We start from the raw sequence: 24,963 nt of genomic DNA, 5'->3' as shown, positions 1-24,963 counted from the left end.
ATCCGGCCGTAATCGAAGGATATAGCGATGCAAATTGGATATCGGACATGAAAGACTCTAAGTCTACAAGTGGATATATATTCACTTTGGGAAGTGCAGCCATATCTTGGAAATCTTCAAAGCAAACCATAATAACCAGATCCACGATGGAATCTGAGTTTGTAGCTCTTGACAAATGTGGTGAAGAGGCTGAATGGTTACGATAATTTCTAGAAGATGTTCCTAGATGGCCGAAACCTGTGCCGGCAATCTGCATACATTGCGATAGCCAATCAGCAATTGGTCGAGCACAGAGCCATCTGTATAATGGTAAGTCTAGACATATACGTCGTAGACATAATACTATTAGACAACTACTCTCAACGGGAGTTATCACTGTTGACTATGTAAAGTCAAAGGATAACCTAGCGGATCCGCTAACCAAAGGGTTAAACAGAGAGTTAGTTGCTAGCTCATCGCGAGGGATGGGTTTGATGCCGGTAAGAAATGTTGGTGCAAAGGAAACCCAACCTATGCAGACTGGAGATCCCAAGAACTAGGTTCAAAGGGACAACCTAACTGCACCGACTAAGGAACATCACTGTGGGGGAAATGCCCCAGTGAAACAGTGATAAGATGGAGGGTAAGCACACGACTTTTAATGATCCAGTAGAGTAGTGTGGAATACTCTTGAGTGATCACCTATGTGAGAAAGAAGTGGGGCCGCTTCGAAGAGAATTGAAGGCACAATTCTTAGATCTTCTCATAGAACCAGGCGTGTTCATGGCCAAGAACGAACACACTCATGAGAATTGAGGTGTATCAGGGAGAGTCCTGGGTGAGATGTGTCAATGTTTACACAAACGGCAGAACAGTTCAAGGACATCGTGTCTACTGTCAGCTAGTAAACAAACAAATCTTCACAAGGGAAGGTTCAAAGGGTAAAACCTACCTATCCTATACTGGACTCAACTGCTGAATGTTATCACATACCCTATTTCCATTCATGTGGGGGATTGTTGGAAATTTGAATGGAAAAATAAATAAATGGTGGAAGGAGGAAGCTCCTTTGTGAATGGGAATTTAGTCCCACATTGGAAGTTTCAAGGCATAGTGGTTGGTTTATATTGTGTCACAAGAATTGATGTTGTGAACAAATGCTTAGGGTGCAAATCCAGGGCCCAGATTGCACTATTCATAAGGCAACTTGTGTGCGAGCGCAACCTGTGCGCGTCGGATGTCGGACCGGTCAAGGCAAAATTTGCCTAAGCGAATAAACCAATATTTTGCCATATGGAAATATTTTATTTTGCTCAAATTAACATTCATACATAAATGCAATGCATGAACGTTATGCTTGTTAAAGGCATAAACGTATGCATGAATGGAGGTTATTGGCATGTAAACGTATGTAGAGACTCTATATAAGAGTCCAAATATTGAGCAAATAAAAGATATATAAAATTATATATATATATATATATATATATATATATATATATATATATATATAACAAGAAGCCACCACCACTCTCCCATCTTCTCACTCGTGTTAGCATTCGGGTACACCTTAGTTCGCCGCGATCTACCTGTGCTTGGTGGACAGCGCGGTTCTGTCGTTGTATCCTGGGAAACAGACGTCCATCGTAACCTCTAAGCACCGCCGGAGGGGACGAATCTGTTTTAAGGAAACTGCGTTGAACGCAGGCCTCGACTCGACTCTCGGCACTCGGCATCTCGCCCGATTCGACACTCGGCGACTCAACCATTTGGTTGATTTAGCACCGGTAATTGGGACACACCAACCCCTATTGGCAGCTTGAAATTATCAGTTCAAGCCATCTCTACAGATAAGTTGAATTGTATTGTAATTCAATAAAATATAAATCTCTTCGGCAAAGATTGTCCAACACTTTTTAATAAAATCTTAACTATCCTAATAATTATCAAATAATTAAAAAAAAAAAACTAAACAACTCCATCGAATGAGAAGGTGGAATAGTTGTGAGACGGAGATTTTTTTTAATGGAAATTAGCAATTGTTAATTTATTTTTTTCATCGTTATCTTTGTAATGTCAATATATCTTCTTGTTTATATTATTCTCCTTCGCAGAGAAGAACTTGACTTTCGGTGAGTTCTCAAGGTGGAATAATTGTGAAGTAAAAAAATATCTTTTTAGTTAAATCAGACAAATAAGAGTATTTTCCCATTGTATTATAGATGCTACAGCAACATGTTAAATAAAATAATATTTTAATATATTTTTCATTTTGAAAATATTCTTGTTCAAACATAGTACATGCTACAATGTGTTAAAGTAGCTGCTACGATGACATAGTACATGCTACAATGTGTTAAAGTAGCTGCTACGATGACATAGTACATGCTACAATGTGTTAAAGTAGCTGCTACTATGTTTTAAAATAAAATTGTTCTAATTTAATCAAAATTATGTTGGATATTGGAGCATTAACGAACCAATACAATTTTATAAAAAAATCAAAATGTCATCAATTGATGAAAGTCGTAATTGACTTCAAAATCGAAATCTACGTTTCGCGTAGATAAATTTAGACTATTAATTTGTTCAAAACCGATTAAGGTTGAATAAAAAATTAATTGTTTAAAGTCAAGCTCAGAACAACATTTATTGTTAATTAATGTTATATAAGGAAGTGGATGAGGAATAACTCTGCATCAAAAAATTTTGATGGTTTCCTTTTCTTATTAATGATGTTGTATTAATAGAGTTAACACAAAAAGACCATGTACTCTCTTCTCAGGGGCGAGCAGGTGCTCGCACCTGTGAGCCCGCCATGTGTGCACTTTGCACTGCACTTTGCACGTATGCGTCGTCGTGTGCAATGGACGCTTTGTTGGCGCACCTTACACTTTGCATTTTGCAATTTGCAAGCGAAGAGTCACGATCTGACCGCTTGGGATGAGACTTGATTTGAAGCGTCAGATTGAATGGATCATTTGATCTAGATCCGACAGCTGATGACCAAATGAGAGATCTGAGGGTCACAACCCTTCAGATCTGATGGATGAGATTAAGTGGACTATGTGAAGGGTTACAATCCTTTAGATTGGACGATCCAAATCGATCCAGTCCAAAGGACACATCCTCTCACCCAAAGGATATTCAACCTCTTCATTTGGTATAAATAGATCTCTCCAGAGCATTCATCTCATCTTGTGCATTCGGAGTCCAAAAAGCCTACGAGAATGTTTGTTAGCAATATCGTTTACGGAGATAGTATTGTCGAACACTAGCCTCGACGATCCATATCAGTTTGTGACATCCTCCCCGGAGCTACCGGAATCAACAAATTATTCTATCAAAATCTAAACTTAATTAAAATCATTTCAAGATGTCAGAATCAATTCAAAATTATTATAACACCTATGATGTAATTGCTACGAATATAATTTTAGCAATTCAAGTGATTTTGATCTAATTGAAATGATTTTAATTAAGTTTAGATAATTTTAACTAAATTGATTAAAGATATTTTGATATAATAATATTATGTGTAATAATTTTGATTAAATCAAGAGTTGTTATATTTAATATGTTATAGTAAGTATATTGTAGCTCTACGATAATATTAGAATAAAGATATTTTTGAGATGAAAAAAAAATTGATCATTGATTTTGATCTTTTTTATAAAAAAATATCCTGAAAAGATGAAGTTAAATTTGACTTTTTTTCAAAAATATATCTAACACATTACTTACTAAATAACTTTGAATAGTCCAATTAAACGAGTCAATCTCAGGATGTGTCAATTCATCCACAATTCATCGTATAATGGGATGAAATCGGAATGGGAGGAGGTGAGATGGGACGGAGTGGACCGGCCTATCATATTAACGGATTAAAAAATTTTCAATTTAATCCAATTCAACTTAAATCGAATTACAGATCATGCAAATTAATTTATGAATCTATCAAAAAAAAATTTTATATATATATATATATATATATATATATATATATATATATATATATAGAAAAATACTATGTCACACGACTTATCCCGCATGACTCGTGCATGACACTTCTAACCCACCGTCGTTGTCGCCGCCCTTGCCATGCCGTCTGGCCACCGTCGACCGTCACCTCGGGCGTGATCGACGAGTCGCTCGCCGGCGCTCCGTCTGACGATAAATTTCGACGGATAGTGGTCGGAATCCAGCGAATTTGTTCGGAAACGCACCCAGGGCTGGTCTCCGATCGCGATTTGGCCGGAATCCGATCGCGATTTGATCGAAATCCAACGCCTGACACTACCGACCAAATCGTGGTCGGAATCCGGCCAAATCACGATCAAATTCCGACCGCGATTCGGCTGAAATCCAACGTGCGCCACTGCCGGCTCTGTTTCTGGCCAAATTTGTCGAATTTCAGTCAATATTCGGTCGGAATCCGTCGTCGGACGGAGCGTCGACGAGCGGCGCATCGATCGCGGCCGAGGCAACGGCCGACAGTGGCCGATCGGGGCGGCGGGGGGCGGCGACGGTGGATCAAGACGTCGCGTATGGGTCGCGCACGGGTGTGTCGCGCAGGATAGCATTCTCGTATATATATAATTAAAATTTTTATATTTAGATTATGAATCAGATGAGTTAAATCTATGAATCTATAAAAAATAAATATATATATACATAAAAATATTAAAAATTTTAAATTACATAAAAATATTAAAATTTTTAAATTTCATCATAGATTAAGTGGATTCAGATAGTCTATTAAATTTTTTATTTTTATTTTAAATTTTAGATGGAAAAAAAATTTCAACCTACGAAGGCCTAATCGATATTGACGACTCAGTTCGTGAAAGGTTCAGGTTCAAACAATCCTCCAGATTTAATTTAGTTTATACGATACATATATTATTTTTTTAAAAGGATCAAAAATACTTTAAATGCTATTATATTATTATACTAACTATTTAATAATTAAAGCAGCTATTAAATAACTTCAAAAATAATAAAATAATTTTATAAAAAATTAATATAATAAATGAGAAATATGATGAAATATTTTTTTAAAGAAACAATATGATGATTTGACTTTTTCTCTTCCCTGAGATCAAGGATCATCGTCTTCCTTGCTCACCGGTCAAACTTACGGATCTGCACTTATTCTACAATTTAGTCTTCACACAGTTCGATTCTTTCTACCTACTCGTCGACGATTCTCCGACCAAAGTCTCCGATTCCACATCAGCCGCAATAAACTCCTGCTCCTCCAGCAGCCACTCACAGATCCCCTCGTCGTCGTCCCACGGCAGGCAGCCGCCACCGCTGCCGCCGCCGGCAGTGGGGTCGTCGTGCTCACTGGTCGGGAACTGCCACATGTCGTCCAGGAGCGCCGAAATGTTATTGTCCTCCCCCCATAAGGAGCTCAGCAACGCTTCTGCGCCGCCGGAGTCGTCGGAGCTTGCCTCCGCCAAGCCTTCCTGCAGCTCCTGAGACTGCATCTGGTCGCCGGACCGGGACTCGGCCGTCACTGCAGCGTGATCGAGCGGCCGATGAGTGACAGGATCGATGCCCATCTTGACTAGCTTCTTCTTGATGTGCGTGTTCCAGAGGTTCTTGATCTCGTTGTCCGTTCTCCCGGGCAACATCGCGGCGATCTTCGACCACCTGCACAGAGTACGTACTTAATTCAGCCGGTGACGGCCATGCCGAAATGCATATATATATACGCATCGAGTGTAGAATGTCCGACCGGTTGCCGAGGCGAGCGTGGAGGTCGACGACGAGCCTCTCCTCCGCGTCGGTGAGCAAGCCCCTCTTGAGGTCCGGCCGCAGGTAGTTGATCCACCGGAGCCTGCAGCTCTTGCCGCAGCGCAGAAGCCCGGCGAGCTTGGGGACGGCGCGCCAGCAGCAGTGGCCATTGGCGAGGATGAAGCTGACCAGTTTCCTGTCCTCCTCCGCCGACCACGGCCCCTTCTTCACTCGCAGTTTGTCGCAGCACGGCCGCCTCCCCATCTTCTCCGGCGACCAGTGGGAATTCAACCCAGAGCCACCGAGCTAAGCCCTTATATTAGGAGCATCCACCGACCGCCTCCGCCTCGCCTCGCGTAGCCCAGGCATCGTACTAGTCGAGAAGAACCCGGCAACTGCAATCGAACTGACCTCTGCTTAATTTCTTTGAACAAGCGTGACAGCGATGGTGGCGAAAGCTCCTTTCTCCACCTCCAGTCCTCCTCGTCGTCGTCGCCATCATCGTCATGATGATGATGGTCGACATCATCCGTGCGGTGTTTGTTTGCTAAGGAGCTAGCTAACTGCCTTGTTTGATAATTTGATTCGGTCTGGACTGGTTAGTGTGTCAGCATCGCGTGGGAGCTACGTTTGGCTCTTAATCAAACTGACGATCCAGTGTAGGTGCCGACCTCCATTAATGCGATCGAACACACATGTTAAACACGATTTAGATTTAAAATGGACGATTCGAAGACAGTTTCACATCAACTCAACCCTTAATTTTAATCATTCAAAAAATACTACTATTTACGAATTGAAATCGTTCATTATAATTTTCAAAATTATTATTATTTTAAAAAAATCATAAATAAAATAGAGTATTGACAAGCAATAAATGCTTCACTTCCGGTTCAATAGCACGAGAGTTCTCGTGAATATTTTCTGAACCGGCCGGTCATCACCGTTACAATCAAAAAGATAAAAACACCAACGTTGAACCGGCAGTTCAACGGTTCATTTGAGGTTTGAATCTGAACCGGATTAGGTCCAGCTGGACCGATTATAGGTCCGGGCTGAGTCAGTTCCAGACCTAACCTGGGGTCGAGTCTATGAGCAGGCTCATGGTTTCGCTTCCTGTAGGGGTAGGGGGTTTGAGTATGACCTGTTTACTTTGAATAAAATATATATGCAGGACTGGTTGAATTGAAATGGAACAAATACCTTAATCTTAATATTAATATTGGTTTAAATTATCATACATAATTTTAGTTATGTAATTATTAAATAATTACATAATTAAAATTACGAAGTATATAATTAATTTATATTTAAATTAATAAATATATTTCATTGTTTTTATTTTTTAAAATTTAAAATAAATTTATATATATTTTAATAAAATAATTCATTAAAATAATTTATTAAAGTAATAAATATAATTTTATTTTTAAAATTTAAAATAAATTATCTCTTTTAAATTTATAAATATTTAAATTGAAATTTATTTAATTAATTAACTCGGTTTCAATTAGATTTAATGGTACATTTCAATTAGTTTAATTTTAAAATCAGAAGGTAATCATAGAAAAAATTTTCATTAACCTTCGACATAGTAGAAAATTATAAGTTGTTAAGGTAATCACATTCTAGGATTATAACTTATTTGTTGATGTGACGGTGATGTGACATTACTTGAGAATCGATCATAACATAAACCAAACAAGGGGTGTTTGGTTGGGGGTAATCTATGATTATCTTGGTTATCTGTCCAAGGTTATCGTTGATAACCATGGTTGGTTCAAGTTATAATCGATTCCCAAGTAATATACCATTACTGCCACATCAGCAAATGAGTTATAACCCAGTAATGTGATTACCTTGGCAGCATAAGGTTTTCTACGATTCCGGGGGTTAACGAAATTTTTTCCATAATTACTCTCCAATTTTAAAATTAAATTAATTAAAATATACTACGAAATCTAATTAAAATTGAATTAATTAATTCAATAAATTTTAATTTAAATATTTATAAATTAAAAAATAATTTATTTTAAAATTTAAAAAATAAAATTAATGAATTATATTTATTAATTTAATAAATTATTTTATTAAAATAAAATTATCATATTATATTTATTAATTTAACGAATTATTTTATTAAAATAATTATTTTATTAAATTATTTTATTAAAATAAATATAAATTTATTTTAAATTTAAAAATATAAAATTAAGGAATTATATTTATTAATTTAATGGATTATTTTATTAAAATAATTATTTTAATAAATTATTTTATTAAAATATATAAATTTATTTTAAATTTTAAAAGTAAAATTAACAAATTATATTTATTATTTTAATTTTTTTATTAAAATAATTATTTTTAATGAATTATTTTATTAAAATAAAATTATCAAATTATATTTATTAATTTAATGAATTATATTAAAATATAATTGAATGAAGGGTAATATAGTAAATATAAATTTGGTTATGTTTTATTCCCTCCAAATAAAGAAAGTAAACCAAACAATATTAGGTTATGTTTTATGCCATAACCTTGGTTATGTGATTACCAAGTAATCACATAACCAAGGTTATACATTATAACTTGAACTAAGAGGGTGTTTGATTGGGGTTATCATTGATAAATTTGCTTATCTATCTAATGTTATTAACGATAATCTTTTTTGGTTCAGATTATCAACTATTCTTAAGTTATCATTGATGCCCGCCATGTTATTTTTTTGTCAACATTCGGGAATCAAGCTCAGAATCAAATTACCTTCGATTTTTGAGGTTTTTATCGATTTCAGGATTATCCGCATTGCATCGGTGGCTGTTGTACCTTCGTGCGGAAGATTTGCTGGGGTCAGAGGTGGCAAGTGACGCCAGAAGGCGGAGTGGCACCGACGTCGAAAGGCTTGGCAGGGGTCGGAGGTGGCAACCGAGTCGAAGGCTCGATGGGGACGACTACGGACAGACGTTCAACGGGGGCAATAGTGGCGTGGAAAAGCTCGACGGGTGACAGGTCGTGAGCATGAGGACAGTGACGATCAATTTTTAAATTTGGTTTTTAATTAAAACTTTTAATTAAATCAATCAACTCTAAGTATAATTGAAATAAACTAAATACAATCAGTTTAAAACCCAATGAATTTTTTTTCAAAAATAATAAAAAATTTAAAATATTATCCAATTTATTTATTTATATATATCATCATTAATATTAATATTATTATTATATATATTTTTTTATTTTATTAGTCGATCCGCCGATTAATATAATTAAATTAAAACCTCTAAACAAATAAGTTTTTATTTCATTATCTAAGATTGAATTAAATAATATTAGATTATGTTTTATTTTTCATAACCTAATAATCATATAACTAAGGTTATATGCGATCATCTTAAACCAAACGTACCATAAAGATATCACATAATATAAGAATCCTAAATTAAAAATGTCGATGTAAGATTTAAAATTCTTCCTTCTCCCTCTTCTTCTCCCTCTCCTTCTCCCTTCCTACTTTCTTTAACTAATTAATGTTTCAATGGAATGGGAAACACCAAAAAGAACTTTCCTAGCTGCATGCGCTTCTCCTAAAGGAGCTCTGGGAGTTATAGTACAACTGTAAAACTCTTCCGTAGCTAATCAAGCATTTATTGATCCATTTTTAATTATAATGTATTACGGATTAATTTTTCCTAATGGGAAGATAACCTTGGAACATTAGTTACGGAGCGATGTGCCATTCGTATTTTTCGATTTACTCCGATGATCGATGAAAATTTTTTATCGGATCGGATAGGTCACCGAAGAATTGAATATCTGAATTATTAAAAAAAAAACTTCTCCAAAACAATCACAACAACTAATTCTTAAAGAACTAATTTAGCTAACTTTTTTTTTCTCGAAGTGGTTGACCTAAATCATGCATGTAATTGGCAAACGAAGAACAGACTTCTTCAGCAAACGAAGAACAGACAAACCAACAAACAATTGTGCCATAAAGTCAACCACACAAACAAGAAATCTCATTGATAATTTAAAGGAGAAGGAAACAAACTAAAGATACTTGTAGAATTTAGAGGACAAAGAGATGAGTCAAGAAAACTAGTATTAATAAGTAAGAAGAAAAGTGGATTCTCCTTAATATGTAACTACCTATTTTATTTCCAAATTAGGGTAAAAAGATTTATTTTTTTCCCGATAGGATAAGACTAGAATCAAGCGCGACCCAATTGGTGGCCCTCGCGTCAAGCCGTTGTCTGTGGTCGTGCGGGGTCGTTGTTCGCAACCGCGTAGGCTGAATTGCGAGTTAAGAGAAATTCCGATGCACAATTGAAGGGAAAAAATTATTTTTCGTCAAGAGTTGGATGGATGAAAAAATTATCAAAAAATGATTCGTGCATCAGACTATTAATTATGTGAATAGAAGAAAGGAACATATTTCATTTTTTTAAACAAAATAATTATGATTTTTTTCATAATTTTTATTTCCTTCTTCTCAAGTAAATAGGACCTTCAGAAAATAATTTTTTTAGTCACACCAATTATTCAACTTATGCTGATTAATATTTTAGAAGTGATCGATACCATAAAATTTTTCAACCGACTACTAAGTAAATTGGGAGTGGTACATCCAGACAAATTGCTACTCACGAGAGGAAAATCACCTTGCAATGCGTTGCAGTTGAGTCTTGAACCTGAGATCCTTGTGATTTGTCACAGGATCTTAACACTGCATCATGACGCCATGGGCGAGATTAAAATCTTCATTTTTTTTAATTGACATTGGGTATCCAATTTAAGATGACTAATCCTATCAAAGTATATTGGAAAGTACTCGTAACAAATAGCCTATTAATTTAGTATTCTTAGGTCAACCATCCGAAAATGAGGTCTTCATCCTACTTGGCCTTCAGCCCCACCCTCGCCAAGCTTGACTCATTTACTATCCCCCACGAGAGAAAGAACCACCTAAAAAGTGCATCTCCCATCATTGCCCGTGTTGCCCAAAAAGCTCAAGTTAGAAGTGTAAATGAAAATAAATAATGAAATAATTTTAATAGAAAAGTGAAATAATTTTATATTACCAGACAAATAAATTATTTATATTGAATCATACTATATATTAAAATGATGTGAATAGAGCCTAATATACGCTAGAATTAGTTGACATGAATGCAAAATTGAAGCCAGCAACAATCCCTCTTTCTTCTTGTCTTTTTCTTTGGATTCTCAATCCTTTTAACTTCTTCCTTCCATGCTTCCATAGTAATGTTCAGTTAGTCAAAACTATGTTTCTATAATTTTAGCATAGTCTAAATAAAATGGATCTATTTTAAAGAAACTATGATTATTGTAAATCTCGATTCATCCTTCACAAAGCTACCTAATCTGCGCTGCCCTAACTATATTTTTATCATTTTATATTTTACTATATTTTAATTTTATATTTAAGTTTATTTGTGTGTTTTTTTTCCTATTACTCCTTCCACCCAAGCACTGCTCTGGTGTGAGGTTTGTTATTGTTTCTTAATGTGGAACTAGAAGGTTTACATTTTGTTCCTCGTAGTTCTCCAGGCAATTGTCTTAGCCCAAATAGATAATGCTCCATCCTTCTCAGTTTTATTTTTATGCTCTCTTTATTGTTGTGAGATATGGCCAGTCGTTGCGGCCTTCGTGGTCACACTTGGCCGCAGGCTGCTGCAAGCTTGCGCGGTCACACTTGGCCCCGGGCTCTTTGTGAGGTGGCAGCAGCCTTGCAGCTAGACGAGACATTGGTTGATCATTGGATTGTGTTGGCGCACAGAGAAGGATTATTGGAGTTTGATAAGAGGAAGTGTTCCGATCAAATACCGTGGATAATTAAGCCATCAGGCAATGAACAATCCGACATGCACACACTCCAGAGATCGATTACGAGGAGGATAAAGAGGCCTGAAAGATATTTCAACAAAGGATTATAATGGCGCTGAGGAAGCGTTCCAATAGATCATTCTGACGCTTAAGTTAATATTTGTTTGAGGTACAAAACTAGAGCAGGAAAGAAGAAGTAAGAGAGACAACTAGTTCAATGGAGTTTATGATAGTGTGTGTGTGAGAGTCCTCTCTTTTGCATGTACCTTTTCTAGAGTTTATTAAATAACTATCGAAAGAGCATCTCCATGTCAGAGCCAATGAGAGGACTGGATTTGACAGTCATTAGTGGTCTTTCCACTAGTTGAGCGCTATGTGTTTAATGGATGGTATCAAAGGGACTAGAACTGATAACTATAGCACTGCTTCATCATCCGTACGGTATCTCGTATTTTGGAATATTCACAGTCGTTGTCCGCATGTGTTCTCAATGGGCTCCGTAAGAGGCCGACCCAACCTGAAGAGGGATAAGCAAGTGAAGTCGATGTTGAATAGTCTTGAGAGTAGACAACATTAGTGACTAGAGCTGAGACAGTGAGGGAGCCAAGATCCGAGGCCGAGGGAGGAATGGTGCTAAAGTCCGTGTAAAAATACCGCAGTTAATAGGATAATGGATGCTAGGGGTTAATGGGTTAGTGGATGTTAATACCCAACCCGGTAAGGAACCCTTATTATAAAGCTACAGTGACCTAGGTATCCCTATCACGATACCTTCTCCCGATCAAGCACCGCCGCCTCTCCTCTGTTTCTTCCCCATCTTCGCCGACGCCGCCGCTTCTCCTCTCCTGTCCTCACGCCTCCTTCAACCGCAGCCGTCGCCACACCCTGTGCCGCCGTGGTTGTCGGCCGGAGGAGAAGCCATCGGGATTCCCCTCTCCACAGCCGCTGTCGATCGCCGCCGCGCCCTAGCCATTCACCTTCTCCCCTCTTCTCTGATCGCGCCATCTTCACTGGACAAAGACGCCGACCGCCGCTGTTATCTTTCACCGGCGAGCGAACAGGGATCCTAGGGTGGTGCTTAAGGTAAAAGTTTTAGGTTGGATCGTTATACTTTGTTGTTGCCAGTGTATTTAGATTTCCTGTGTTTGGAACAGGGCCGTGGGGGGTGAAGCTGTTGGAGCTCAACTGTGTATTAGAGTTTGGTTGAGATTCTATCAAGGTGAGTTTTTGATTTCTAATCTGATTAGGATTTGTAGTTGATGGGAGTGGTTAGAATATGGATCTGTTATGAAGTCATGGGTTGTTGATGATGATGTGGAATTGTGCAGTCCAGGATTAACCTCGGCTGAGTTAAGTTAACCAATTAGTTGAGTTAAACTGTGGGAATTGGTTATTGTAATTTAATACGATAGTGGATTAAGTGTTGTATTGTTAATTATTGCAGGACCTTGAATCACTGGTCCTATTATACGGAGTTCGTATTCTGGAAGTTCTAGTTGTCTACGATCGTCCGATCAGGTGGGTACCCCTGTACTTGGTCAATACAGGTTTCTTACAGTGCATGAATTATTCTGTTGTTATCCCTCATGTCGATACCCTTGTTATGGTTGCTATTATCCAGTTGAGGCCGATTGATATCTGCTTATTGATACTTTCCTGTTGACCTTATGATGATCTGATGTTAAGTTGCTGACACTTGCCATTCATGCTAGTACCTAGTTGATACCTTGTACCTTATTGTTGATATGTGCTGGTTGACCTTAGGAGTTCCTACCTATTGTTAGATAACTCTTAACTGTTAAAATCCTGATTGTCGACATCCTTTGGAGATCTCTGTGGTACATGCTAAATGAATATAGCTATTACATATTAGGATGATCACCATCCATTCATATCATTGTGGTTGTTGTAGTGGGTGGATCTTACCTGCATCATGTTGTGGTGCCACATAGGTAAGAGGTTGCACCACAGTGGGGTGCGACCAGGACTGGCTACATCGCCTCCTGCCACACTGCCCCTCCCTACTTCTCTATAGTGGTGAGTTGTTGGAGCTGGCAGTAGGTCATGTCTGGCCCCCAGTTCACTGAGCTCTGGGAGAGTGACTGGGACGACGAGTGCGGACAGTGACGGATATTTTGGTTGCTATGATTGCTACGGATTTGCATACACCGTTGGTAGGTTGATAGATATATGTAGTTTACTTACTCATATGTTTTCCGCTTGTTGCATTGATATGCCATGATTGTTGCATTGTGTGCCATGTCATACATGATACATGTAGATTTCTTATTCAGTTGCACAGTAGGATTATGCCTATTCTATCCTGTTGATATATCATGACTTTTACCATGATCCTTGCTGTTCCTGTATTTGTTGTTATTACCTTCTCAGTCTATACTGGTTGTTTCTTATTTTATTCCTGCTATGTATCTTGACATGCACTTCTTTCTGTACCCACTGAGTATTTAATGCTCACCACCCAGACCCTGGGGTTGCTTTGATTTCTCCCCAGGTAACAGATAGGTACTTGGAGCTTGGAGTTTCGGTCGGCTGCTGCTATCTCACTTCGGAAGACTTTCTTATTAATTGCATTTGGTTTGTCGTTGCCTTTAGTTATATTTCCTATTTCGTGGACATGTAGTTATGGTTGGATTTATTATAACTGTAGTCATATTTCCTACTTCGTGGACATGTGGTCGGATTTATACTGGTTATTGGATGTTGATTCGGATTTCGATGTTTTCGCTTAGTATGTGTTGTTTTGTCGCATTATATTGTTTAGTGTGCATGTGTTAGCTATCGTGTGGCCGTGTGGGCCTTATTTATAATTTTCTGTGGTTGTGAGTGTTGATTGGACGAGTAGTCCTATTCCAGCCGCCTGTGGCTGAGTATATTTGTTTGTATTCAGGAAATTGTCACGGTTACTGGGGAGATGCTGCCGAAATTTTTCGGATGGCCTTCTTGAGACGGGGCGTGACAGGTTGTTTCCAAAATTGTGAAGTCGATGAACAAGGATCGAACAGCCGACAAGTTGACAAAACTCTCCAACAGGCCAGAACTGGGGTGCATGGCCTTGCAGCTACTGGGAATGTAGTTTGAATGGCAATGTCTAGGGAGTTTGCTTCTTTATTCCTTCTGCGGTATAACTTTGTCAATGACTTGATCTTCGGAGGACTCGTAAAATATCATGAAGCAACATGAACAAGAATGCTTAGGGTGCACCAAATGAACCCCGAGAAGCCATCATATCGATGTCTAAAACCAACAGTTCGTGAAACATAGCAAAGGGAACTCACTCACTCACTAAGAGACATATACAATTTGAGCAGCCATCCAAGCAATGTGTAAGAGCAGTGGCTGATCAGCGCAACGAAGTGGCTACACTCGAGGTGGTAACCAGCCCGGATAACAATCCGACAAGCGCAGCATTGTTGTAGGTACTAGGCTCACTCTGCATCGAGTTGTTTCGCAGATCAATGTACGAGTCATTCTTAAATGGTCCGCCCACAAGTGCTCCCGTGGCTACATTTGGATTCGGCTCAGTAGAAGAGAGCCACTGGAAACCCTTACATCCTGTGTTGGCGTCCACAGGGATCGATGCTCCCCTGTGGTGAACCTGTTGCGGGTAGCTATCTCCATATCCCACAAGGTAGCTAAGCTTCATCGGATTGTTGCCCAAGATGTAATCCACCTGATAGCACAAGACTAGTCAAGCAACATTTTAAGCCTGATACTAATACAGCTTAGAACATCATTTTGACCAAATACAACAATGCTCGCAGAATCACCTGGGATGAAGCGAAGGTTCGGAGATCAGATGGGGTGAAAGTTTTCCCACTGCATTGTATTTCTGGCGTGCGAGAAGTAAGCATGTAATCACTGTAAACAACAGCCAAGAATGATGCAGCCACAGGATGTTGAAGAGCATTCCACTCATCTATCCATAACAAGCCACCTGCGATATGAAAACTCCAGTTTAGTTTAAGTTTAAACCCTTCAGAGATTATATATTGTGCACTTGTGTGTGTTTGTTATATATACATATATAAGATTAGCAAGTCGTCAGCAGTGTCATTCTTTCAAACTTTCAGTGACAATATAAAAGTGAATTCATTCCTATTAAATTCTACCAGTACCTAGAACTTTCATGAGGAACTGAGAATGGGACGTATCGAAAGCATATAATTTTAAGACAATGTGCTGATGGTGCATGTACCTTCTGTTCTACTAGAAGTGGCGGTCGGAGAATCTGGTAACAAACCGCACACAACAGCTTCAGCTGTTTCTCTATACGATTGGAGGCCCTTCATCTCTCCACTTGAAAATTGTGTTGCACCAAAAAAATGCACTCTGGACAAAAGTACCTGAACAACAGATTGTAAATAACTTCAACAACTCAAAAGTTACAGGTCCTGATCTTGATACGTATGTTAGTGACATAAACAAAAAAGGAAATTGATTGAGCTATTGATTATTTAGGATTTATGAAACATTTAAGTAGTAGTATTATTCATTAGATAATCTCGATTCCCATCACATCAAAGGGATGCATAGAAAGCACTTCACAATCAAAGGGGTTTAGGATCTAAAATGGTGTACCAAGCAGTAACTGGAAAGAGTCTAAAGGATCGTGTCATAAAAAAATCAGTTTGAATTCTTGAAGCAGAAGTATCACATGGTGAACAAGAATATGCACCTGAGTACCAGCACGCTTGTCATCCCAGCTGAACCAAGTTGGTCTACCCCAGTCGGCAAAAGAATTTCCATTCTTTACCGTAACATAATTTAAATAACTTTGGTCACCAGTGGCATGATAAAGCCAACTAGCTGCCCACAAGAGTTCATCCCCATATCCAGTAGAATTATAGAAAGTCTGGACCTTCGGAATGCTGTGACTGTAGATACCTCTATAACTATCAGCAAAAGTAAATAATTTCTCAGCATGTCCAAGGAGTACATCTGAATATCTACTGTCAGTACTTTTGAAAACCAAGGAAGCTGCAGCCATGGCTGCAGCTGTTTCAGCAGCCACATCACTTCCAGGTGCAGATTTGTTAACCTGCGTAACTGGTCTATTATCAGTCATTGTTTCTGGTCTTTCCCAACATTTGTGGTCTATATCAGGATCTCCTGTCTATAGCCAAGAAAAAGAACAAACCAAAAATTCAGTCAGTATAGTGTTAAAGAAACAAAAGAATACCAGGATCTTATCAAAGAAGACAAGAATTTGCTGAAACTGTCTCTCAGACAGGTACAAAATTGCCATACTAATATGTAGGATTACAGAGATGAGACATAATTCAATTTTCCTACAAAGGAAGATTGATTAAAGTGGTGCAATATGGGTGCCAAGTAAAACAGAACAATGTTACCACTCTGCGATGAGTGCTTTCACTTACATTGAAGGGTTTACGAGTAGCATGGATACCTGTATTTATTTCTTAATTTAGTAAACATTACCAAGGTATTTACATTAAATAAGGTGCAGTTGTAAGTTACACTTTCAAACAACCTAATTGAAAATTTTCTCCAAACTTAATCATGGATAACATAAGCATGCAATGCCAAACATGTTCATTGGCCATCACATTGATAACAAATAGTAACACACACACACACACACACGCGCGCGCGCGCGCACACACACACACACACACACACACACAAAAGATAATAATATAAGGATGAATTAAGGGTATTAATGGATATATGGTGAAATGATAAGGTGAAACCCTATACTTCTTGAGGGTATTTTGATGATTTCAAAATTTCAGTGGACATTTGGAAAAAAAGGTACTAAACTTCGGGTCACATATCGAGGAAGAGGGAGGCAAAAAGACATGGTTAGCAACGATAAAATATGATAAAATTTATTTAAATATAGATAATGATATAATAAGAAATCAAGACCAATGATCTAGAAGGATCACCGACTCCACTTAATGAGATAAAGACTTGGTTGTTGTTGTTGTAGTAAACTTCGGGTGGATGAACAAAAATTTCCCAAAAAACAACAATGTCATAACTCAGATTCTGTGTAGAAAGAGAAGTGAATTTGCAATTTGTCCACAAGCAAAGCTACATGACAGACATAATGAAAATATATACTTTTGCCTAATGCTTATCCCTCTTCGACTCAAACAGATCTTGGAGACAAATCAAGATGATGGCAATGGTCAATCAAAAAGCATCCTATGAAATCTTAAGCCGCCTTAGAGAATTAAGAAAGCCAAATCTCTGACTTTGGTGTCCTAATTTATGCAAACAAGGAATATAAGAGAATGCAACTTCTTATCACCTGGACATATAGCACATTGTCAGAAGGGTGGGCATTGATCAAATAATCTGTGATCCACTTGAGAGCATCTAGAGCTGGATCCAGCTGCTTGGCAGCAGACATTTGGTCCCCATATTCAAGGATCGACCATGACAACACTGTTGCAGTATATGCCATCGGAAAACCAAATTTCATGTGATCACCTGCATCATACATTCCTTTAGAGAGATCCAGTCCCGCTTCTTTTCCATCGTCCAAAGCTGAGTCCCCTCTCCAACTGATCTTGTTATCGACCAGTTTACCCGCTGAAGGAAATCACAAAACTAGGATCTGTCATGTCCACATTGTGCAGGAAATAAAAAGAAGAAAAAAAAAAGTTTGATCCAGCTATAAAGAATTGCTTCACTTCCAAGTCAATGGCCAGTGAGAATACCAATAATCGTTTCGAACCAAACAAAAAAAATGTAGAATCCTTCTAGAGAGATAAAAGGGGAGGTAATTAATAGATCCAAACTGAAAGAAAATTCAGGTAAAAAGGGGGAAAAAGACGTTCGCATAAGCAAATTTAGGTCGAACTATTGATTTGAGATCGGAAGAATTGCACATTGCATTACAGATTACATTTTTTAACCAACAAGCAAAGGATCATAAGAAGAATAGAGTTATAGAGCGTACATTTCTGAACTTGGAAGAACTGCAAAGCCACTCCCAGCGCATCGGCGTATTTCTGGTCGAGGGCCCCTGGCGGCCCCGGCACGGGGAGCACGTCTCTGTGGTGGTGCTTCTTCTTGACGGCGAAGAAGACGGCGGCGACGACCAGCGCCGCCACCACGAGCACGATCAGCCACCCGGTGCACCCCTTCGTGTACTTCGCCCCCATTCTCCCGCCTCCGCTCCCCCTCGAACCCAACCCCGCCCACGACGACCGCGCAACGAAGGAACGACCTCGAGGCCTCAGATTGCGCAGCCAATGCGGCGCGACGCGATCGAATCCAGGCGAGGAGGCGGAGGCGAAGGATCTGGAGTGTTTATAGATCTGGAAAAAGGAGGGAGAGCAAGGAAGAAGCAGCAGTGTGCCGTCTTTGTGGGCGAGCGAGGGAGGACAAAAAAGGATGACGTTGCTCGTGTCTTAACTCGTTGCCTTTTGCTTTTTTTAACTTCTGGTTTTAGCCTCGGTAACACCGCCACGAGGCTTCACTTTAGAGCATCTGCAATGGTGCAAACGTTATAACACCTAAAAATAATAAAAAAGTAAATGGAGCCCACCTCTATCACATGAATGCGTTCAAACTATTGAACTTCCTATAAAAAGTTATTATTAAATGTCTCACACGTGGCGAGTTTAGGATGGGCCACATCGGGTGTACGGTGTCTCGTCGAGGCGCTTGATCTGGATCTGATAACGGCGTACTCGCGGCACCGTAAAACGTTGGTGAGCGGTCGCCGTCCGAATCATTTGGTTGGATCTGGAGCCGTCAGTTGGTGTGGGTCCCACGGGATTGCGGCACGACAAGACGCACACCACGGCTAGTGATGCAATGAGCTGGATAGCGGATCCGGGTCTGTCAAAACTCCCTTCGCTCGAAAATAGTAACAAATTGTCTTTTATATTTATTAATTTTTCATATTTTCAATTTTAATTATTTTTTGGCAACAATTAAAAGATCCCCTTTTATATTTTTGTCAAAGGCGCTCTTTATTTAAAAAAAATATTAAAATAACATCCTAATATATTTTTAATCCCTAAAAAATTTTATTATATGAAAAATATCATTCATCAACTTCATCAAAATTATTTTAACTTGGTTAAAATATGATTAATACTGTTATAGTAATTATTTAAAAATTATTTTAATCAAATTTAAATAATTTTAACTAAGTTAATAAAAATATTTTAACATAATAATTTTTTATATATAATAAATTTGATTGAATTAAGTTGATTTATTTTAATACATTATAGTAGTTATATTGTAGTTATTATAGGTTGTAATAGGTATGTCAAGTGCTATTTTGATATTTTCTTTAAAAAAATACTCTTTTGATGAAAATAATAATGAGTGTCTTTTTTATTTTTGCCATAGTTTTTATCTTATATATATTTTTTAATCGTATTAACCATCTTAACTAGAGCAAAGACAATTATAATTTTATAAGGAAGTTTAATTTGTATGATTTCACAAGATAGATTAAAATATCATTACGGGTGTGATACGTAGTAGAGAAACAATTAAGAAGATCAAATTTTAAATTTTAATAGGATGAATATGTTGGGATACAATCAAAATTTCACGTTGAAAATATATATAAAAGATCGTAGAGTTATAAGATGGAAAATATATCTATATTGGTAAGAAGGGTCTTATGGGTAAACCTAAAAATAAAATTATGAGGACGTGAGCCCAAAGTGGACAATATCATACTGTTTTTGAGATATATGTGGATTCCATCGGATATAACAATGGTATCAAAATAGGTCTATGTGGTGCCATGTGGGGACCATCACAAAGGAATGATTGAGAGCTCCTAGTTAGGGGTCCATTGGGACCGTTAAGGGGGCGGGATCCGTTGGGACCGTTAGAGAGAGACTTTCAGTAGTCCTTTGTTTGACAGGTAGATTGTTAGAATACAATCAAAGTCCCGCATTGAAAATAAATGAAAAAGATTCTGGGATTATAAAATAGAAAATAGGAGGGCATGAGCCCAAGATGGAGAATATCATACCATTGTAATTAAAGATCCTGGGGTGAAGTTATAAGATGAAAAATATTTCATTAGTACGAGATCTTTCCAATAAAAGCCTAAAAAACTCTATATAAATTATTTTGAATATTTAAATTATTAAAAAAAATAAAATACTTATATTTTAATTCTTTTGTATTTCGACAGTTAGGTTAGGTGTGGCTTTTAGTTTGTTATTTAAGATGAGAGCGATAAAATAGGTAGAGATATAAATTAGTTTGGTAGGTAAAGTGTGAGTAAAGATGTGAGATGTTACCAACAATAATGTGAGTATCTCACCAACTCATTCAAATCAAATTTTAAGTTAATTATTTGATTGATTTCAACATTATAAATTACTTTCCATAGTTTCATTTACTTACTTTCACTAGTATTTTTTTCTCATTTTAGTCCTTGCATCTTTTTTTCTTCCCATTTTGTCCCAAAGCCTTAGTTATATTTTCGTCAAAAAGGTATCTTCTTGATTTTTATTCCAAATTATTAATTATATTTTAGACCCTATCTCCATAGGACACATATATAAATCTTAAATCAATACTGTGTATAAATGATGTGAACTTGATAATAATTTTAAAATGGTAATTAAATAATCAAAATATATTACTAACTACATCAAATAATTTCCATAAAATGGAATCTATAAAAAGTATTGGATCAAAATGAATCAAAATAATGTAGATGCACAAGAACAAAAATTTTTTATCTGAAAAAAAAATGTTTGGTAGGTGAGTGAAGTGGACTAGTGATGTAGGATGCTACCTACAATTATGCTTACATCTCACCTACAATGAATAAAATTTTAGAGGTATTGTCGAGTTTGGGGATGTCATGTTGTCTAGCAAGTTTAGTCTATGGATGACAACTCTTGATGCAAGCCTCTTTAAGGGCGGCATTGCACTCGCAAAGTTAATGTAGGTTCCATGTTCCTAAGTATATATAGACTTCGATTGAATATGTAGTTATATAAATTCTAGAGCGTGAAGATAAAAGAAGTGGAGCATGGGTGAGAGACCAAAATATTAGTGTATTCATACTCTCCTAGATTGAGAGACAAGACATTCGTAAGTCAAAAGAAAAAAAAAATAAGTGTGAGACCATTAATGTACTCCTAGGTGTCTTGATGGTGTCCTGCTTAGCTTGCTCAGGCTCCTCCTTCCCCTTTCTCCTTGAACCCATAGCTGCATCCGTCCTCTAGCCGGTCAAATCATGGTCTCCTACTAGTCAAAGAGTATCAACGAGCGTCGATGTGACTCCTCCGATAGTCAAGTCAGCTCGGAGTTGAGAGTGGGAGTTTGCGGGTGCGCAAGGAATCGAATTAGAAGAAGAATAGCTAAAGAGAGAATAGTGTCTTTCGTATATGAGAAGAAAATCATATTTTAACCTACTGTTGCCGAATCTTATAGAGCCAATGGAAGAGAATATCCACGTGGACTGACATGCAAGCTATGTTAGTTGGAGCCACATAGTCTACCACATGAGCAAAGAGCCGAGAGTAGACTAGCTTGATGACGTAAGGTTGGGTGCCCGAGGGGATAATAGTTGAGTCATACATCTGGCGCAATCAAGCATTGGCTAGGTGTTGCTCTCAGCTGCAATTGTCGAGCCATGCACCGTTTTGGCAGTCGAGTATTGCGACTATGATTGTTAGGAATTATCAGAGGTTGAGATCGAAGAGAACCAACTCGACAAGAGATCAGAGGTTGTTACTACTTGTTTTCCCTTATATGTTTATTATCACTTCCATTTGATCCATGTATAATTCATGCATTAAAATTACTATCATCTAAGAAATAACAAAATTATTTAAACTTACTACTGAGTTGAGCAAAAACTTACATGTGTGTTTAATGAAAACCCAAGTGTATATGTGTTACAAACTACTTTGCAGGAGAGACGAAAGGCTGAGCTGCTGAACTGCCAGGCAGAGTTGCAGAATGGCCGAGCCGAGTTGCAGAGTTGCAGAATAGCAGAGTCGAGTTGCAGAGCCGAGTGGCCGAATTGCCGAATGACCGAATCGCCGAGTCGCCAAGCCGAAGTGCCGAATCGCCGAGTCGAGTGGCCGAATGGTCGAGTCGAGTGGCCGAATGGCCGAATGGCCGAACTGCCAAGCCGAGTGGCCGAATGGCCGAACCGCCAAGCCGAGTGGCCGAAGTGCCAAATGGCCGAATGGCCGAGTCGCCGAGCCGAAGTGCCGAATGGCCGAGTCGAGTGGCTGAGCCAAGTCGCTGAACTGCCGAATGGCCAAATTGGCGAGCAAATGAGTGGTCGAGGCCTGCGTTCAACGCAGTTTCCTTAAAACAGATTCGCCCCTCACAACGGACGTCTATTTCCCAGGATACAATGACAATACCGGATTCGACGCGCGCAGGTCGCGCTCGCACACAAGTTACCTTGCGGGCAGTGCAATCCGGGCCCTGGATTTGCACCCCCCCTGCGCACCCACGCGTGAGAGAGAGCCTCTCCCCTTGCATTTGTTCACAACATCAATGCTTGTGATACAATATAAATCAACCAAGTTGCCCTTCAACTACCAATGTGGGATTAAAGTCCTCCATATGAGGGTCTTCTCCATTCTTCCATTTTATTGTTTCCATTCATATTTCTAACAATATGAACTATAATCTCAATAGCCACCTATAGGAAAAAATATACTATATCAAAAATTAAAATATAATGTAAAACCTAAACAATATGTAAATCTCAACTAAAACAAAAATATACGATATAAAAAATGCAATCACTAGTATTTTTTTTTATTAATTTCGTAAAGGATCAATTATTCTCAATGTAAAATATAAATTTTACTGCGTAAAGTTGAAAAAAATGATGCCAACTTTTATTTTATTTCATTTTGTCAAATTGAAACAATAAATAAATAGAAGAATAAAAGTGGATGGCAATGGTTAAAAGTTTGATTCTTATAATTGTTAAGAATGAAGGGGGATTTGAGTCCGGCTCAAGGGGAAAAAAAGGTGAATAGACAATGCTTTTTGATGATAAAAATAATTGAAATGTTAGTTGCTTAGGGTGCATATATGTATTTGTTCGCGTCAAATAGACGAGTACATAATGTATTTGATTGTAACCCTACATAAAGTTTGAAACTAAACTACTATAGTAAACCATGACTTGAAACTAACAATGTCTTAGTTGAAAGCTTTACAATAAGCCATTAAACTATTCCTACTTAATCAAATACATCATTCACATTGATATCGTCTAAAGGTAAACCCCCAATATTACAATTTAGTTTCAGTCCATGCAAGTCTTCAATCACCAAATGCTCTTTGCTATGAAGTTTGCCTCACATTAGCTCTCCAATTCATCAAATGCCCCAAACTCTTCAAACTAGCTTCTTTGAATCTTATCCTTCACACCTATATGTCCACCTCATCTCGAGACTCTCTAGAGTTTTCTTTGTCTTAGGCCTCTAGTCCACCAAATATGCTAAATTCCTCGAGGTTGATCTATGCTATTTGATCCTTTGTGCCTTCCTTATTCTAAATTTTCACGATTACATTTGCAATCTCTCAATTCTCCATATCCTAGAGTATCTTGCAAACTCTTCGGAAACTCTAACACTTGTTCTAGACCTTCGAGTCATTGAACAAACACTAGACTCAACCTCTTGGACACACTTGTGCATGCTCCATGTGAATTATGTTGAGTTCCTAACATTTAATACACACATTACAAATAAGTGCAAAATCAAACTTATATCCTCTATCAAAGACATCAAAATAAATTGACGGCATTGATAAAAATTAACAAAAATCTAAAGATTATTATTGCATTTGATAAACAAGTGAAAATTAGCTTCGGCTAGCTCAATCAGGCCGGTTCTCAACTCCGGCGAGCTCGGCCAAGGCGAGCCCATGGCTGGTTGGCTTGACTAGGCCGAGCTTGAGGCCGACGAGCTCATCCAAGTTGACCTCGACGTCAACAAGCTCGCCCAGGCCTGCCTCAACTCTGTGAATCCTACCTAGGGGCCAATCTTACTGGGAGGAGTGCCGACGAGTTCGAAGATAGGCGGAAAGTTAGAGCTTGGAGAGGAGACGAAGGTGGCAATGCTGGGAGGAGAGATTGCAAGATCGTCGAGAGGAGAAAAATCCTAAAAACACATAGAGGGGGAGGGGAGGAATTAGTCTGAAAGTCCTAAAAACGCAAACCCATTAATTAGTGACGGATTTAATCTTCTACATCTAATTTAGTGACAGAGAATTAATTCTATCACTAAATCAATGACAGATGATTAAATTCATCGTTAATTAACGACGGAATATTAATTCAGTCGTTAAACTAGTGACGAAATTTATATTTTAACCGTTAATTTAATGATTGAAATAAATTTGTGTTACTAAAATTAGCGA

General features: G+C 38.0%; 2 protein-coding genes across 2 annotated transcripts; both read right to left on the bottom strand.

The window, feature by feature from the left end:
- Positions 1-5,154: 5,154 nt before the first annotated feature.
- On the bottom strand, positions 5,155-5,994 carry LOC141839769 (MYB-like transcription factor ODO1). The gene is made up of 2 exons (XM_074727593.1): positions 5,723-5,994; positions 5,155-5,637 (listed from the first exon to the last, which is right to left on the bottom strand). Exons 1-2 carry the CDS (start codon positions 5,983-5,985, stop codon positions 5,169-5,171), a joined length of 732 nt encoding a protein of 243 aa, XP_074583694.1. The 5' UTR covers positions 5,986-5,994; the 3' UTR covers positions 5,155-5,168.
- Positions 5,995-14,791: 8,797 nt separating this feature from the next.
- Positions 14,792-18,892, bottom strand: LOC141839664 (endoglucanase 24-like). The gene is made up of 6 exons (XM_074727464.1): positions 18,527-18,892; positions 17,873-18,156; positions 16,271-16,708; positions 15,791-15,938; positions 15,363-15,529; positions 14,792-15,265 (listed from the first exon to the last, which is right to left on the bottom strand). Exons 1-6 carry the CDS (start codon positions 18,729-18,731, stop codon positions 14,936-14,938), a joined length of 1,572 nt encoding a protein of 523 aa, XP_074583565.1. The 5' UTR covers positions 18,732-18,892; the 3' UTR covers positions 14,792-14,935.
- Positions 18,893-24,963: the final 6,071 nt, after the last annotated feature.

Source organism: Curcuma longa, chromosome 11 (genome assembly GCF_044706935.1).
Source record: "Curcuma longa cultivar G26 ecotype Majalengka, Jawa Barat chromosome 11, ITB_CL_G26_1.1, whole genome shotgun sequence".
In the NCBI taxonomy this organism is placed as follows: Eukaryota; Viridiplantae; Streptophyta; class Magnoliopsida; order Zingiberales; family Zingiberaceae; genus Curcuma; species Curcuma longa.
This window is presented reverse-complemented; position numbering and strand designations above follow the sequence as displayed.

Coding starts and splice junctions, on each gene's coding strand:
- LOC141839664 (XM_074727464.1), bottom strand. CDS start 18,731: ATGGGGGCGAAGTACACGAAGGGGTGCACCGGGTGGCTGATCGTGCTC. Junction 16,709..17,872: donor ACAATGTGCTATATGTCCAG/GTGATAAGAAGT, acceptor TCTTGGCTATAG/ACAGGAGATCCTGATATAGA. Junction 15,266..15,362: donor GAACCTTCGCTTCATCCCAG/GTGATTCTGCGA, acceptor TTGTGCTATCAG/GTGGATTACATCTTGGGCAA.
- LOC141839769 (XM_074727593.1), bottom strand. CDS start 5,985: ATGGGGAGGCGGCCGTGCTGCGACAAACTGCGAGTGAAGAAGGGGCCG. Junction 5,638..5,722: donor CACGCTCGCCTCGGCAACCG/GTCGGACATTCT, acceptor TACTCTGTGCAG/GTGGTCGAAGATCGCCGCGA.